Source organism: Peromyscus eremicus, chromosome 3 (genome assembly GCF_949786415.1).
Source record: "Peromyscus eremicus chromosome 3, PerEre_H2_v1, whole genome shotgun sequence".
NCBI lineage: Eukaryota > Metazoa > Chordata > Mammalia > Rodentia > Cricetidae > Peromyscus > Peromyscus eremicus.
The window spans coordinates 12,779,962-12,794,431 of NC_081418.1; the positions used below are offsets into that span (position 1 = coordinate 12,779,962).

The 14,470-nt window shown below is 36.9% G+C and overlaps 1 protein-coding gene across 2 annotated transcripts in view; it reads left to right on the forward strand.

Annotated features, from left to right (window-relative positions):
• The window catches only part of Dbf4 (DBF4 zinc finger), a 30,573-nt gene extending 16,761 nt beyond the window's left edge, over positions 1–13,812 (forward strand). The window contains exons 7-12 of one of the 2 annotated variants that reach the window (XM_059257293.1): positions 1,025–1,061; positions 2,155–2,197; positions 5,107–5,235; positions 5,644–5,758; positions 10,852–10,976; positions 12,694–13,812. In XM_059257293.1, the coding sequence (XP_059113276.1) occupies positions 1,025–1,061; positions 2,155–2,197; positions 5,107–5,235; positions 5,644–5,758; positions 10,852–10,976; positions 12,694–13,630 (1,386 nt within the window). In that variant the 3' untranslated portion in view covers positions 13,631–13,812. Of the gene's footprint in view, positions 1–1,024; positions 1,062–2,151; positions 2,198–5,106; positions 5,236–5,643; positions 5,759–10,851; positions 10,977–12,693 lie in introns of both variants that reach the window. The other variant, XM_059257292.1, reaches the window with a different exon arrangement.
• The last annotated feature ends 658 nt before the right edge of the window (positions 13,813–14,470 follow it).

Genomic DNA, 14,470 nt, shown 5'->3' on the forward strand with positions numbered 1-14,470 from the left:
TGTTTTAACAGATATAGCCATCCAGTTTTTATTCAGACTATAAATTCTGTCTTAATTTTGTGATTACAAGGTCATTCTAATTTGTTGTAGTTTTTCAAAGACTTGCATGCAGCCTTGGGGTTTTCTTACATACTGCTCACGGGTTAGTCTGAGATCTGGTCAGTGATTCAAATCTTAGTTCCACTTCCAAAGCTCTTTTTGTCTTGTACTTTGGATCTATTGATAGCATGTGCAAAGTTGAGTTATGCCCAGCACATGTGTGGATTTACACAAGCAATTGGGTATGCCCCTTTCCAGCCTGCTCCTTGAATCCTCTGTTCAAAGGTCCCTTTCCCAGCTCCTGTAATAAGAAATTGGGGATTTCTCGTACTGCCTACACTACTGCCCATACTGCATTTACACCCTCGGGACAACTTGGAAGAAACAATTCAGAGACTTCTTTGGGCTCCTGGAGCCTCTTTTGCTTTTTCTCTAGTGAGAAAGATGAAGTTAGTGTAATTTTTGAGTCATTTACTCAGACACCTTCATGACTGAAAGTCCAAGTTTAACACCATCTTCACAATCTACTTCTTCCTTAAAATTTTTTATATACCTACCCAGTTGCTTATTGAATGCTGTCTAGAGTTTAGTTATAAGTGGATTATAAGTATTTGTTTCATATAGGTCTCAACTGTTAACTGTACCTTTTTCTTCTTAATTCATGTTGAAGGCTAAAACTTAATCTAGAATGCAAGGGATGAATATATAGTCAGGACTGTGAGGCCCATGTTCAATACCAGCACCACAATAAAGAATGCAAAATAGGACTGACTTCTATATAGATAATCAAGATCTTTAGTTCTTGAGTGCTATTCAGTTTATTTGATTGAATTGATTTTAAGAAACAAGATTTTCCCCCTTGAACAATAACCATGCACTTTGTACAGTATTTTCCCTGTGGATTTTTTTCTCTTGAAGGTACAGAACAGTTGTCTACAGTTATTGTATTTTCACTGCATCTTTTCTTTTTTTTTTTTTTTTTAAGGGAAAAAAAGCTGGTACTGGAATACAGAAGGCAAGAAGTAAGTATTCTGATACAATGTTTAATTTTCTTTTAGAGAGCAGAAAAAATTACATGAAGACTGTAGCTTGGGACTCTTAATTCAGTGATAGAGTACTTATTCAGATGCATGATGCCCTAGATTAAATTTCCAGGGTATCCAAATATATATACTTAGAAAGATTTTCTAAGATAGCAAATAGTGCTTTAAATGACTTATTCAAGGATTTCTTAGTAATTTTTAGAACATGGAACTCTTCAGCAGTCTGATGACACTACCCTACCCCGTGTTAAGTTGTTTGTTTGTTTTTTAAGCTATTTGTTTTATTATTTTGTGGGAAGGGGTTATGTGTACATTAGTACAAGTACCCAAAGAAGCCAGAAGAGGTTGGTGGACCTTGAAGCTGGAATCACAGGCAGTTGTGAGTCTCACCTAACGTAGGTGCAGGGAACTGCACTCCTCTGGTCCTCTACGAGAGCATTATGTGATCTTCACTGCTGAACTCTCTTTCCAGCACTCAAATTAATTTTTGTATTTGTTTTTTTGAGACAGGGTTTCTCTGTGTAGTTTTGGTGCCTGTCCTGGATCTCACTCTGTAGACCAGGCTGGCCTCGAACTCACAGAGATGCACCTGGCTGTGCCTCCTGAGTGCTGGGATTAAAGCCATGCGCCACTACCACCTGGCCCCAAGTTAATATTTTCAAAAACATTTTTTAAAGCTCTGTGGAGTCCCAGAAGAAGCAATTACTCAAACCCATTTACTGTGATGAGCATAAAACAATGCTTTGAGATATTTTTACAGTGTGAAAATATCAGCACCATTCAATTTAAGAATCTTGTATGGCTGGTTATGATGGCACATGTCTAATCCCAGAATTGCAGAGACTGAGGCTGGAGTATTCGAAGTTCCTGCCCAGCCTGGGATTCTGTCTTCTCGGATATGACAGATCTGGTATATGGGTGGGGGTTGGGGAGTAATATTGGAAAATATTTTACCTTAGGCCTACACCTTTCAATTCTATAGGTTTTAGAAGACTTTGAGGGGATTTTACCCACAAGTAGAGTCTTTAAGTACTCATCTGAAAGTACTAATGATATTTTTCTTCTCAAGCAGGGAGACTCAAAAAGCCTTTTTTAAAGGTTGAAGATGTGAACCGGTAAGTATCAAAGTCCAGTGTGTGGGAAATTGAGTTGGTATTACAGAGAAAATCTCATTAGACCTATTTCCATTAATATGTTTACTTCCTTTATATGACAGTGTTGTGCCTAGAGCATTAATTCTCTTATGTTCACGGATTGAATTTAGCTTCATCCTATGTAGATTTAAATTCAGAGTATTTGCTGTAGACTAATCATAAAATCATCTCTTTTTTTGGTATTTTAAATAATCATTCTGGCTAAATTCAGTGTCATTAGTTTGAACAGTTACTAAAGATTTCCCCTATAATTGTGAAAAATGATAGATACTACTTGGAAATACAAAGCCTAAATATGACATTTACTATCATAGCTTTCCAAACTCTTTCGTTTTCTAAGATAATCTTAAATCAACAGGTAATTTAATTTGGTATGTTAGAAAAGTTGGGTTAATTTCTCTTAGCTCTCTAGTTACTTCTTTGGCCGAGTATAGCTCATTATCTCAGTGTTCACTGAAGTGATTACAGTGTCGAAAGCTTCATTTTCAAACTGTGTTATGGGGCTGGAGAGATGGCTCAGTAGTTAAGAATGCTGGCTGTTCTTTCAGATCATGTGAGTTAATTCCCAGCATGCGTGTTGAGTGGCTTATAATCACCTGCAGCTACAGCTCTAGAGGATCTGACGCCCTCTTCTGGTGTCCTTGGCACCCAACATACATGTATACACAAATAAAACAATCTTTAAGATACATGAAGTTTTTAAATATGTTACTGTGAGGAAAAATTGCAATTTAAAATTAGGCCTGGCCAAGGTTTGATGGTAATCTAACATGCTTATAACCTCAGGAGGATCTCAAGTTCAAGTCCATCCTGAGCAGTGTAGCAAAATCCTGTCACAAAATTTGGTAATGGGTCAGACATCCTATAATCGTAGACTGCGCTAGAAGATTAATAGTGTGGGTAATTCCACCTTGGCATTTGGGGCTAGAGAGATGGCTCAGTGGTTAAGAGCACTGGCTGTTCTTCAGAGAACCAGGGTTCAATTCCCAGCACCCACAGGGCAGCTAGCAATTGTCTGTAACTCCAGTCCCTGGGAATCTGATGCATTTTGCTGGCTTCTGTGGACACTGCATACATATCATGATGCACAGATGTACATTCTGGCAAATACCTATACACGTTCAAATAAATAAAAATTAAATAGATTCATAATAAAGAAGCCTGGCAGTGGTGGTACACACTTTTGATCCCAGTGCTAGAAAGGTAGAGGCAGGGGAATCTCTGATTTGAGGCCAGTCTGGTCTATAGAGCTAGTTTCAGAACAGCCAGGACTACACAGTGAGACCTGATCTTAAAAAAAAAACAACAAAAAATAATAATGATGATAAAGACAAAAAGCAGGCTGATGAAGGCACAAGCAGCAAGCCGGTGAGCAGTGTCCTTCATGGCTTCTACTTCAGCTTTCGCCACCAGGTTCCTGCCCTGAATTCAGCTCTGCCTTCTCTTCAGGATGGCCTGTGATTAGAACATGGAGGCAGAAATAACTCTTTCCTCTTCAAGTTGCTTTTGGTCATAATGTTTTATCATAGCAATAGAAACCCAAACTAAGCAATATAAAGATTAACCCAATAAATGGAAGAAGGCAAGTAATATATTTATAGAGTTAATATCCAGAATAATCCCTACAGTTCAAAAGGAAAAAAAAAATAGTAGAGAAATGCAAATCACAGTGAGACTTCTTTAGTTCCATTAGGATAGTTCCATCTGTATCTGAGAAACATAGAATAGCCAAAAGGTATAAGCAACCCCAAGCCCATCAGCAAATGTAGGGATAAATGAGGTGTGGAAGATATATGTGCCTGTGTATTCTGACAGTGGAATGTTTTAAAGAGATTGAAATTCTGACATGCCACAACATGGATGAACCTTCTGGACATCATCCTAAGAGAAATACGAAGGGAAAAATATTGCATTATCCCATGTACATAAAGCATCCGGAGTATTCAGATTCAGTCCCTGGTGGTTGTTAAAGGGCTGGAGGGAAATAGTTACTGTTCAGTGAGTAGGGTTCTTGCTTTTGCAAGGTAAGCCTGTAGAGGATAGGTAGTGATTTCACAACTTAATGCTTAATGTGACTAAATGTACATTTCAAATAGTATCTAGAACAGTGGTTCTCAACCTGTGGGTTGCAGTGAGGGGGTCAAATGACCCTATCATGGGGGTCGTCTACGACCATTGGAAAACAGATATTTATATGACAGTTCATAGTAGTAGCAAAATTACAATTATGAAGCAACAACAAAAATAATTTTACGGTTGGGGATCACCACAACATGAGGAACTCTATTAAAGGGCTGTAGCATTAGCAAGGTTGAAAACCACTGATGTTAGATTAGGAGGGGGTACTGATTCCAGAACTTAATGCTTAAGTGACTAAACTGTACAGTTTCAAATAGTTAAGGTGGAAGGTGTTTTGGTATGTTTTAAATTGTGATTTTTCAGTGGGGAGGATCTGGGAGATGAGGGAGGGGGAAACTGATCAGAATATTGTGTGAAAAAATATTTTCAATTTAAAAAAGTGTTTTAAATGTTAAAGGAGCAGGCCTACAAGCCAGGTGGTGGCGGCAGCAGTGGCAGCGCACACCTTTAATCCCAGCACTCAGGAGGCAGAGCCAGGCGGATCTCTGTGAGTTCAGGGCCAGCTTGGCTGAATTCCAAGACAGCCGGGACTACACAGAGAAACCCTGTCTCAAAAAACCAAAAAGAAGAAAAGAACAGGCCTACAAATTGATTGTTTGAAAGGAAGATGACCCCTACCAAGTCTCTATTGTTTATTCCAGATTGGGGTGAATTACATGATTTTGAAATGCAAGGCTTTAAACCTCCCTTTCATTCTAGAGAAACTCACATATTTGTCTTTACTCCTTTAGGTCTTACAGGCCATTTTACCTTCAGCTGACCAGTATGCCTTCTATAAACTACTCTACTCAGAAGCCTTGCAGCCCATTTGATGGAGATAAGCCATCTAACATCCAAAAACAAGCTCAGCCTAAACTCAGGTTGGTTTGAAACTTTATTTTTAAAAGGAATGCTCTTCAGATTCTCACTATTGCCAATGAACATTTGGGGTATCGCACTTGGTGCCGTGGTAGTAGTATGTGTACTTGTTTTCCTGTGTATGTTTTTAATACCTCTATGCTAGGTTTAGTCTTATTTTAAGTGCATGATTTAGAAATTCTCAATGAGAGTGGTGCTCCAGTAATGAACCTGTTTCTCTTGACCCTTTGAACTGTTCTTCAGAGTATTTATTGGATTTTTTTTATATTTCTTGAAATGCAGTTAAAGGTCTTTGCTCTTGTAAGTCTCTGATTATGGCAGATTCTGCATATGATTGTTTAAGAAAGTAATTTTTAAATTAATCATTGAGTTTAGCAGTTAATTTTGTTACCATGTATTTCTATCACTAGAATTACTACGGATGGCGATAAATGTGGTGGAACCCCAGTTCAACTCCAGTTGAAGGAAAAGAGAAAAAAAGGATATTGTGAATGTTGCTTACAGAAATATGAAGATCTCGAAACTGTAAATGTCATTTTACACTTGGGATTGGTGTTTCTCAAAGCCCAGATACATTCTTACGTTTAAGTCTTACCTTACTATTCTGATGGTAGTTTGCAGCATGATAGTTACAAGTATATTCTATGGTAGGGATGGAACCTAGAACTCTACACATTATGGGCGTGTGCATCAGCACTGCTACATCTTTGGCCGGAAGCACTTGAAGTTTTAAGAACCCAAAGAGGGAAATCAACATAGAAAGAAATAGTGTTTATTCATTCAGTAGCTATATTGAGTACTTAGTATATAACTACAAGATAAAAAATAACAAAATCTGTGTAGACAGTATTAGGCCAGTTGCAAGGAGCATCAAAGCAGGAGTCAGGTGTTGCTTTTTATTTAGATTTGGCAAAGAAATACCTAAGTGATGTCTAAGTAGAAATACAGAAAAGTTAGATAACCAGATTTCTCAATACTGACTGAAAATCATCCAGGGGAATATCCAGAACTGGTTGATGGACTCAGAGTACAAGATGTACAAGTACCAAGCGGTGATGGGAGTTGTTGAGGCACTTGAAGGATGAGACTGAGAAGATGTATGTGATTCTGGATTGAGAGATGGTGGATAAGTGAAAAGTTACTGTATGAGCAATTACAAAAGAAAAGACTTGCAAGAGCGTATAAGATGAAGGTAGTTTTTAAAAGATGAGGACTACTGGAGTTTGTAAACTGATAAAAAGTAAGAGCTTTGCAGTCACTGGCAATCTGTGTGTGTGCCCGTGTAGTGCACAGCAAGTGCTTCTTCATCTTAGCAGTTATTTCTTAAATTCTTAATTTTTAAAAGATAGACAGATGTGGTGTTGCACAACTTACACTTCTCTGGTTTCGAATACTCAGGAAGCTGAGGCAGGATGAATATTTGAGTGCATAATCTCTAGGACAACATAAGCAACATAACAAGACCTGTATTTAAATATAAATATACTTATATATCTTTTTGAATATATTATAAATAAATATATATGCATGTATATATATGTGTGTCTGTGTGTGTGTATACACACACACACACACAGGGTTTTAGTGTTTTGTTTGGATTTAGTTGGAAATTTAGAGAATTAAGCCTGAAAATACTGATTCTTAAAGCATCCCTGACTTCATCTTTTAAATTAGAGTTTGTTTTGTAACCCAAAATATAGTAATACTTACCAGGGGTTTTGCTTTGTTTTACTTATATAATAAAGGAGAAAATAGTTAGTTTAAAATTGCATTGACTCAGAAACTAAAGTATCTCAAATTTTTCCCTGTTCTTTATGATTGTTTTGAAACTAAGGTTATTGGTTGGTTCTGTAATTACTTGGCATTGGGAGAACAGAATAATCTAGAATGTTTGTTTTTCTTAATCTTTGAGGTTCAAATGTGACATTCAGAAAATGTAAGAGTAGTAGGAAAGTTGTCCACTGGTTGCCACAAAGAAAATAAATTTCAAAGTAGATGTGATAATGAAATTTAAGATCATGACTTTGATAGAGTGTTTTGTTTTGTTGTTTGTTTTTTAAACTTAAACTAAAGAAGCTGAGTTAGGTAGGTCACTCTTGTTTGTAATCATAGCACTTTGGAGGCATGGGCTGAAGAAAGGGTCTTGGGTTTGAGACCAATTTGGGCTACATAGTGAGATCTTTGAAAAGAAAAAAATACGTTGTTTTTGAACCTTGAGTTTCACAGTGATTCTACACATGCCAAGAGACTGAGTTAGGAGATATTTTTGAGGACTTAGGAGATGGCTTAGTCAGTGATGTGCTTATGAAAGAACTAAGATTGATCCCCAAAACCCACATAAAAAACCCTAGGCATGATAGTGTGCATGCTTAGTCCCAGTGCTGGGGCAGAGACAGGGTAGTTCTGGGGTTGCTGGTCTACCATCTGCTTTCTTGCTTTCCTTGATGAAGAGTTCCAGGTAGACAGCCCCTGAGGAAGGAATGAGAAACAAGGTTGGCCTCTGGCCTGTACACAAATACACAAATATTTTTGTGTACTAGAGGTAAAGCAGACATTCCCCACCTTTTCTAGCTTGTGTAGCCAGCATAGGAAATAGGTTTATATCTATGTACAAGTGTGGTGAATTATTTTTTTTACTTCTTCCCCTCACCACAAACAAGGTTTCTCTGTGTAACAGCCCTGGCTGTCCTGGAATTTGCTTTGTAGACTCAGCCGGCCTTGAACTCCCCTTCCCCTCCCCAATGCTGGGATTAAAGGCATGCACCACCACTCCCAGCTTTATATTTTTACTTCTTAAAATAAACTTTATTACTTAAAAAAAACTATGCAAATAAATATAAACATCATACACTAAAATTAAGTGGACTCAGAGTCTATACAATTCAGTGAAATTCTATACAGTTAAATTAGGCATTCGGATTGAAAATTGTGGAGCTTCATACTAAATGTAACACTTTCAGTATCAAATATATTTTAGGCACTTAGCCACCAAATGAATGGACTTAGAATGTATAATTTTAAGCAAGATCACACAATCTCAGGAAAAAAACCTCCATGTTCTTTCCATATGTGGAATTTATCCATTAATATATATAAGCATGTAAACAAATAAGAATACAGTATAACATGTAGAAAAGAGAACAAGAAAGGCTAACTACAGGGGATGAGGAAGGTCTGTCTGAATGCAGGTAATGGGCATGAATTATGAAGGATGATATAAACCTAATTGTTTTTCTAGTTCTAATTCTAGTTTGGAGAATGTTCAAGTAAAATGGACTATATATGAAGCTCAATGGTATTCAGTGATGAGAAGGGATTAGGCAGTGTAGTCCAGTAAACAGCATAGGCTTAGCACATATGAGACTGTGGGTTCAGTTCCCAGACACAAAGCTAAAATGAAATAAGATTGCTTGACTTAACAGTGTTAGAGAAGGCACAGACAGCTGAGGCATTTAAATCAATACCTAAGTAATAAAAAACCTAAGTGGATGTAGAGAGGAACTACATAAAATTGGAGTTTCACTTAAAATTAATAAGTGCTTCTTTTTCCTTCCCAGAATATAAATGAACTCAGTCTGAACTTTAAGATGGGATTTTTTTTTTTTTTTTTCCTTCCGAAAGGGTTTCTCTGTAGCCCTAGCTGCCCTGGAACTAGCTCTGTGGACCAGGCTGGCCTCAAACTCAGAAATCTGCCTCTCCAATGCTGGGATTCAAGACGTATGCCACCACACCCAGCTCTAGGCTTTAGATATAATATACTGAATCAGCTAACAGACAAATGGTAAAATTAGCCTGGTGATCTCACTCATTCAGAAGGAGTTCCTGTGAGTTGTACACCATAAATTTGTTTGTATTTTATTTGACAGGGTCTCCCTGTGTAGCCTTGGCTGGTCTAGAACTCATGTTGACAGGTAGCCCTCCAGTTCACAGGCATCTACCTGCCTCTGGTTCCTAAATGCTAGGATATGTCCTACCATGCCCAGATTATTTTTCCTTCTAATCACTTCTAAGATTGAAAAGTTCCTCTGTTAGGATCAGTATGTGATCAGATAATTTGTTCTGATCAGTAGGTAATGAGATAATCTGTTTGCTCATACTTGGATGTTTCTTCAACCATGAGCCTTTTTGTAATGTATATATTTTGTAGCATTTATCATAGGTTTTGAGTTTTAAGTTTTATTTTTACATGTTCATGAGTATATGGCACATGTGTAGAATCTAGAAGAGGCCATTGGATTACCAGGAACTGGATTAGAGGTGATTGTATGCCATTAGATTTGGATACTGGGAACCAAGTTCAAGTTGAGGAAGAGCAGTAAGTGCTTGTAACTGCTGAGCCAGCTCTCCAGCCCTCTGGATTGTGTTTAAACTCTTACCTTCTAGACTATTACAGGTTTTAGATTTTTGTGTATTAAGTTAAAAGACTTCATTTAATTCTATAAGCCCTACCTTGGTAATTATAAGCAGTAGTAGATGAAAAGATGTTTTATAAAATATTAGCATGTTACTGGATGCTAAAGGTAGTTCTTAATTTTCTGTCTTGAGAGAAGGTTTTTGTTTGTTTGTTTTTCTTTCTCTTTTTCTCTTTTTTTGGTTCTTTTTGAGACAAGGTTTCTCTGTGTAACAGCCTTGGCTGTCCTGGAACTCTCTTTGTAGACCAGGCTGGCCTCAACCTCACAGAGATCTACCTGCCTCTGCCTTCCCAGTGCTGGGATTAAAGGCGTGCTCCCCCACTCCCAGCTGAGGAAAGGTCTTTCTAAAAATATCTAAATTAAAATATAAATACATCATTTCTCCCCCTTCCCCCATCCATCCCAATTACTGCCACTTGCTGTCTCTCAAAATTCATGGACTCTCCTTAAAAATTGATTTCTTTATATATTCTCTTCAGTCCATAAAATGTTACTTGTATGGATACAGTATCAGGCTGGCTACCTTGTATAAGATAGCCAGTTGGTGTGCTCTTCCTGGAGAAGATACTTCTTCCACCCTCAGCATTCCTTAGTTGCTGCTGTTCTTTGTCTACAAAGGGTTGGGGACCCATGAGAGTTCTACCTTCTGTCTTAGTATGCTATCAGAGTTGTCCTCTTCAGCTCTTTGAGACTTCGTGAGTGTGTTTTCCTGTCATTTCCAGGAGATGCCGTCTCACAGCAGACTTCCTGTTCCTCTGGCTCTTACAATCTTTTGACCTCCTCTCCTAGGATGTTCTCTGGACACCACACAATCACTTGTTCTCTGCATTTTCAGTTTGTGGTTTTCTGTGGTGTCCTTCTGTTGCAAAGAGAAGATTTTTGATGGGGGTGAGAGCTGCACTTATTCTGTGGGTCTAAAGATAAATATTTAGTAAGTTTAGTAAAGTGGCGGTAGTCACTGTCTGTCCCAGGCCGACCTGAGGCTCACAGCTGCCCTCCCACCTTCTCCCCAAGTGCAGTGATTACAGACTGAGGCAGCACAGTGCCTGCTGTCAGAGTTTGAGATATATGAATAGATAGATGGACAAACAGAATTGATATAGATATATATAATGAGAGGCTTTTTATGTAGTTTGGATTTTTTTTATTTAATTGATATAATTATTGAACACAATTTTATAATGCTTTTGTTTTGTTTTGTTTTAGCACCTTCTGAGTGAGAAACACAGAAACTTTGCACAGAGTAACCAGTATCAAGTTGTTGATGATATTATATCTAAGTTAGTTTTTGATTTTGTGGAATATGAAAGAGACACACCTAAAAAGAAAAGGTAATTAATTTGCCAAAGTTCTACTTAGGTTGTTAAGCTATTTTATAAACTAAAAATTAATCTAAAGTTTATCTGCTCTTAGAAGGAATATAGCTTTTTTTTAACATGACATAAATATGGTTTAGAACTAATTCCTTCTTCCCTTCTTTTTCCCCGCCACCAAAGGTACGTAGTCTCCCTCTGACATGCTTTTGAAAGGGAGTTCACAATTTTTTCTATTAAGGTCAGTATAGAGTTGATATTTTAGGTTTTGTGAACTGAAAGAGCTCAGTGGCCTCTGCTCAGCTTTGTTACAGAACATGGCTATGTTGCAGCAAAACATTAGTTGAGAAAATAAAGTAAAGACCAAATACTATCAGTAAGCGATTTTGTCAGCCTCTGGTCTTGGACCATGAAACTTACTATACTCAGGTTAAAAATGTTGACTACTAAGTAGGACATTGGCAATACCATGAATACCATGCTGTTCAGTTTCCAGTAACTGCACACTGACAGTTTGGATCCTAATTAGAGTATTCTCATAAATCTAAAATTTTAGAAATGCTTTTATATGGATGTGCTATAGAGTAGATAATTCAGTTTTCTATTTTTATCCTAATCTTACGGCATAAAGATTAGAGATGTGATACTAAAATACAGCTTCTGAAAAGTGAGCAGGAAGTGTTCCATTTTTAGATTCTGGATTTCTGCAGTGCTTCGATGGTACTTTATGGTTGACTTACTAATGTGGCTGTGTGGGGCTAGCTGAAAACTTAAAATTTTCTGAAAGCTTCAGAAAGGTCCTGAACATAAGTTTTAAACTAGTCATTCCCTGATCATTTTATCACCACTATTTTTACTTGTCAGTCCATGTACATCTCTGAAGTACAGTGGGACTAGTGTTACCAACCATTTGTTGAAAGGAACTCTAGTCCTCATTTTGGTTTTGCTTTGCTTTTTAGGGATCAAACCTAAGGCCTCACAGATGAGGCACAAAAGGAATCTTAAAGAGTAACCACATTTATAAGTAAAGGAAACCATTCTGGTTGTAGAGACAGGTGAATTTCGTGGTTTCTTGTCATAGATAATGCGAAGTGTGACTGGTGACCAGTTAACTTGTCATTCATTTGTACATAATTTGGGATTGTTCAAGAGATAGTAGTATCCCAAGTATTCTAAGATTCTACATGAAGAAGAGTTTTGGCTCAAATATTTGTGTGAAATTGAAGGACTACTTTGTTACCTTTAGAAATATAAAGATCTAGTTTACTTTGATATGAAATGTTTTTAAATATAAATAGAAAATGTATGTTTCTGCTTTCAGTTTCTAATAATACTTTCTTTTAAAAAAAAGAAAGAAAGAAAAGAAAACTAGTAAAATGTACATTAATAGGAACCAAAGCACTGAAGTGCTGACCTTTTCTCGGGATAACTACAAAGTCAGGGTCGGAGACAGATCCTGTCGTCTCCCTTTGGTTACATGATTCATGTTTTAGTTTCTCGTGACTACTTCAAGATTCAGCATATTGGTTACTCAGGGAGGGAGAAGAATGTGGATGAGAAATGGGTACACTAGAGTTTTCAGCTGTATGGAGGTGGTTTTTGTTTTTTCACTTTTGAAACATCTGAAGTAAATGTTAAGATTTATCTTAAATCAGTTTCTTAAATAACTCAGATAGTTTTACTAATTTCTAACTTCTGGTTTTTTTGTTTGTTTGCTTTTGTTTTCTTTATAAAGAATAAAATACAGCATCGGATCCCTTTCTTCTGTTTCTGCAAACGTCCTGAGAAACACTGAACCAAAGGAGAAGCTACAGTTGGAGCCCATTTTCCAGGACATGGGAGAAAGTAATGAGCAGCTGCTCGAGCAGAATTTTCAGTGTGAAGAAACCCAGCAACCTGAGCAAAGGCTTGTGTTTGCTTCAGAACCCATGTCCTACTCTTCAACTGGATTGAAAAGACTGGATGAGAAAACAGTGAGCATGTTCAATGCAAGTGAACCTGACCTGAAACAGAATTGTACACTGCTACCTCCATGTAAAAATGAACAGGAAGGAATTCTTGATGCTTCTGAACATAAATTAATTGTTAATAGAAATGATTCAGTAGAGAGGGGAGGTGACTCTCTGGGTGTGCCACAGTCATGTATGCAAGTTTCTTATCTCAGTTCAGAAAATAGTACACCCCAACCAAAATTCACTGCAGATACTACATGTTCTTCAGCAAAACGTCTACAGCATGATTCTGACCTGGTGACATTAAATACATCAAAAGAACACCTAACAGTGAAGGCTAGAACTCCATTCTGTAGTCCTCAGGAGCCTAATGAATGTGACACTGAGAATATGGATAATTTGCCTTGTGGTAAGATCCAGCGGAAAGTGAGACTGTTGTTAGCGCAAAAGAAAAAAAATGTGGACCCAAGTGCTGAGCTGGATAAGAAAAGAACTGAGTTTCTTCCTGCATGTGAAGACAGAACTTGTGGGTCACCAGTACAGTCTCTCCTGGACCTCTTTCAGACAAGTGGAGAGAAATCAGAATTTTTGGGTTTTACAAGCTACACTGAAAACAGTGGAATGTGTGATGTTTTAGATATTTGGGAGGAAGAAAATTCAAGTAGTCTGCTGTCAACATTTTTTTCTTCCCCTTCAGCTTCTACATTTGTTGGATTTTAGTATTTAATGTGTTTTTCAGAAGTGACAGTTATAAAAATTCCTGAATTTTTTATAAATATATATAATTCTTAGGAATTATGGGTTTTTGTTTTGTTTTGGCTTTGTTTTGTTTTGGCCAGCTTTGTTTATGAAACCATATGTAAATATTAATTAAGATGTTTGTAATTTTTTTTACAGAATTGAGTAGCTATTACAAATTATACAATAAAAATTTGTGATTTATTTTACATACTATGGTCATAATTGTTTCCTGAGAGTTGTAATGGATATCATTTGCTTTATCACTGAAAATAATTTCAAGTGAGATTTTAAACATATCAAAAATTAAGCACTATACATTGTATACTATTAACCATTGCCCATTAGCATAGATTTCCATGATTAACATATTATTGCCTAAAAACAAATTTCAGTTAGAAAGGGAAAAAATTATACTAATTGGTGTATTTAGATTTTTGAAGTTACTAGAAACATTGAATATAGGCACTGACCCAGCTAGATTGTGCCAGGATCCTGACACTGCAAAGTGAGGTTATTGTAGGGATTAAAACAATCCCAAGAATTGTAAAGGAGAACTTACATCAATGGTAAGTGATGTGGTGAGTTGTTGGAATTGTTTTGAAATGCATGGGAAGAATAACATGATCTGGTACTTGATGGTAAAATAACTTGGAACAGGGAAAATTTAAGGTGAATTTCCTCTTACCTTTGAGTATTTTTATATAGAAGTGAAATATTTACCACTAAGAACAATTTTTCATGGCCCAAAAGATGGTGCTATTAACTACTGCATAAATACACAATGTTACTAAAAGTTGATTATCGGTATTCACTTGAAAA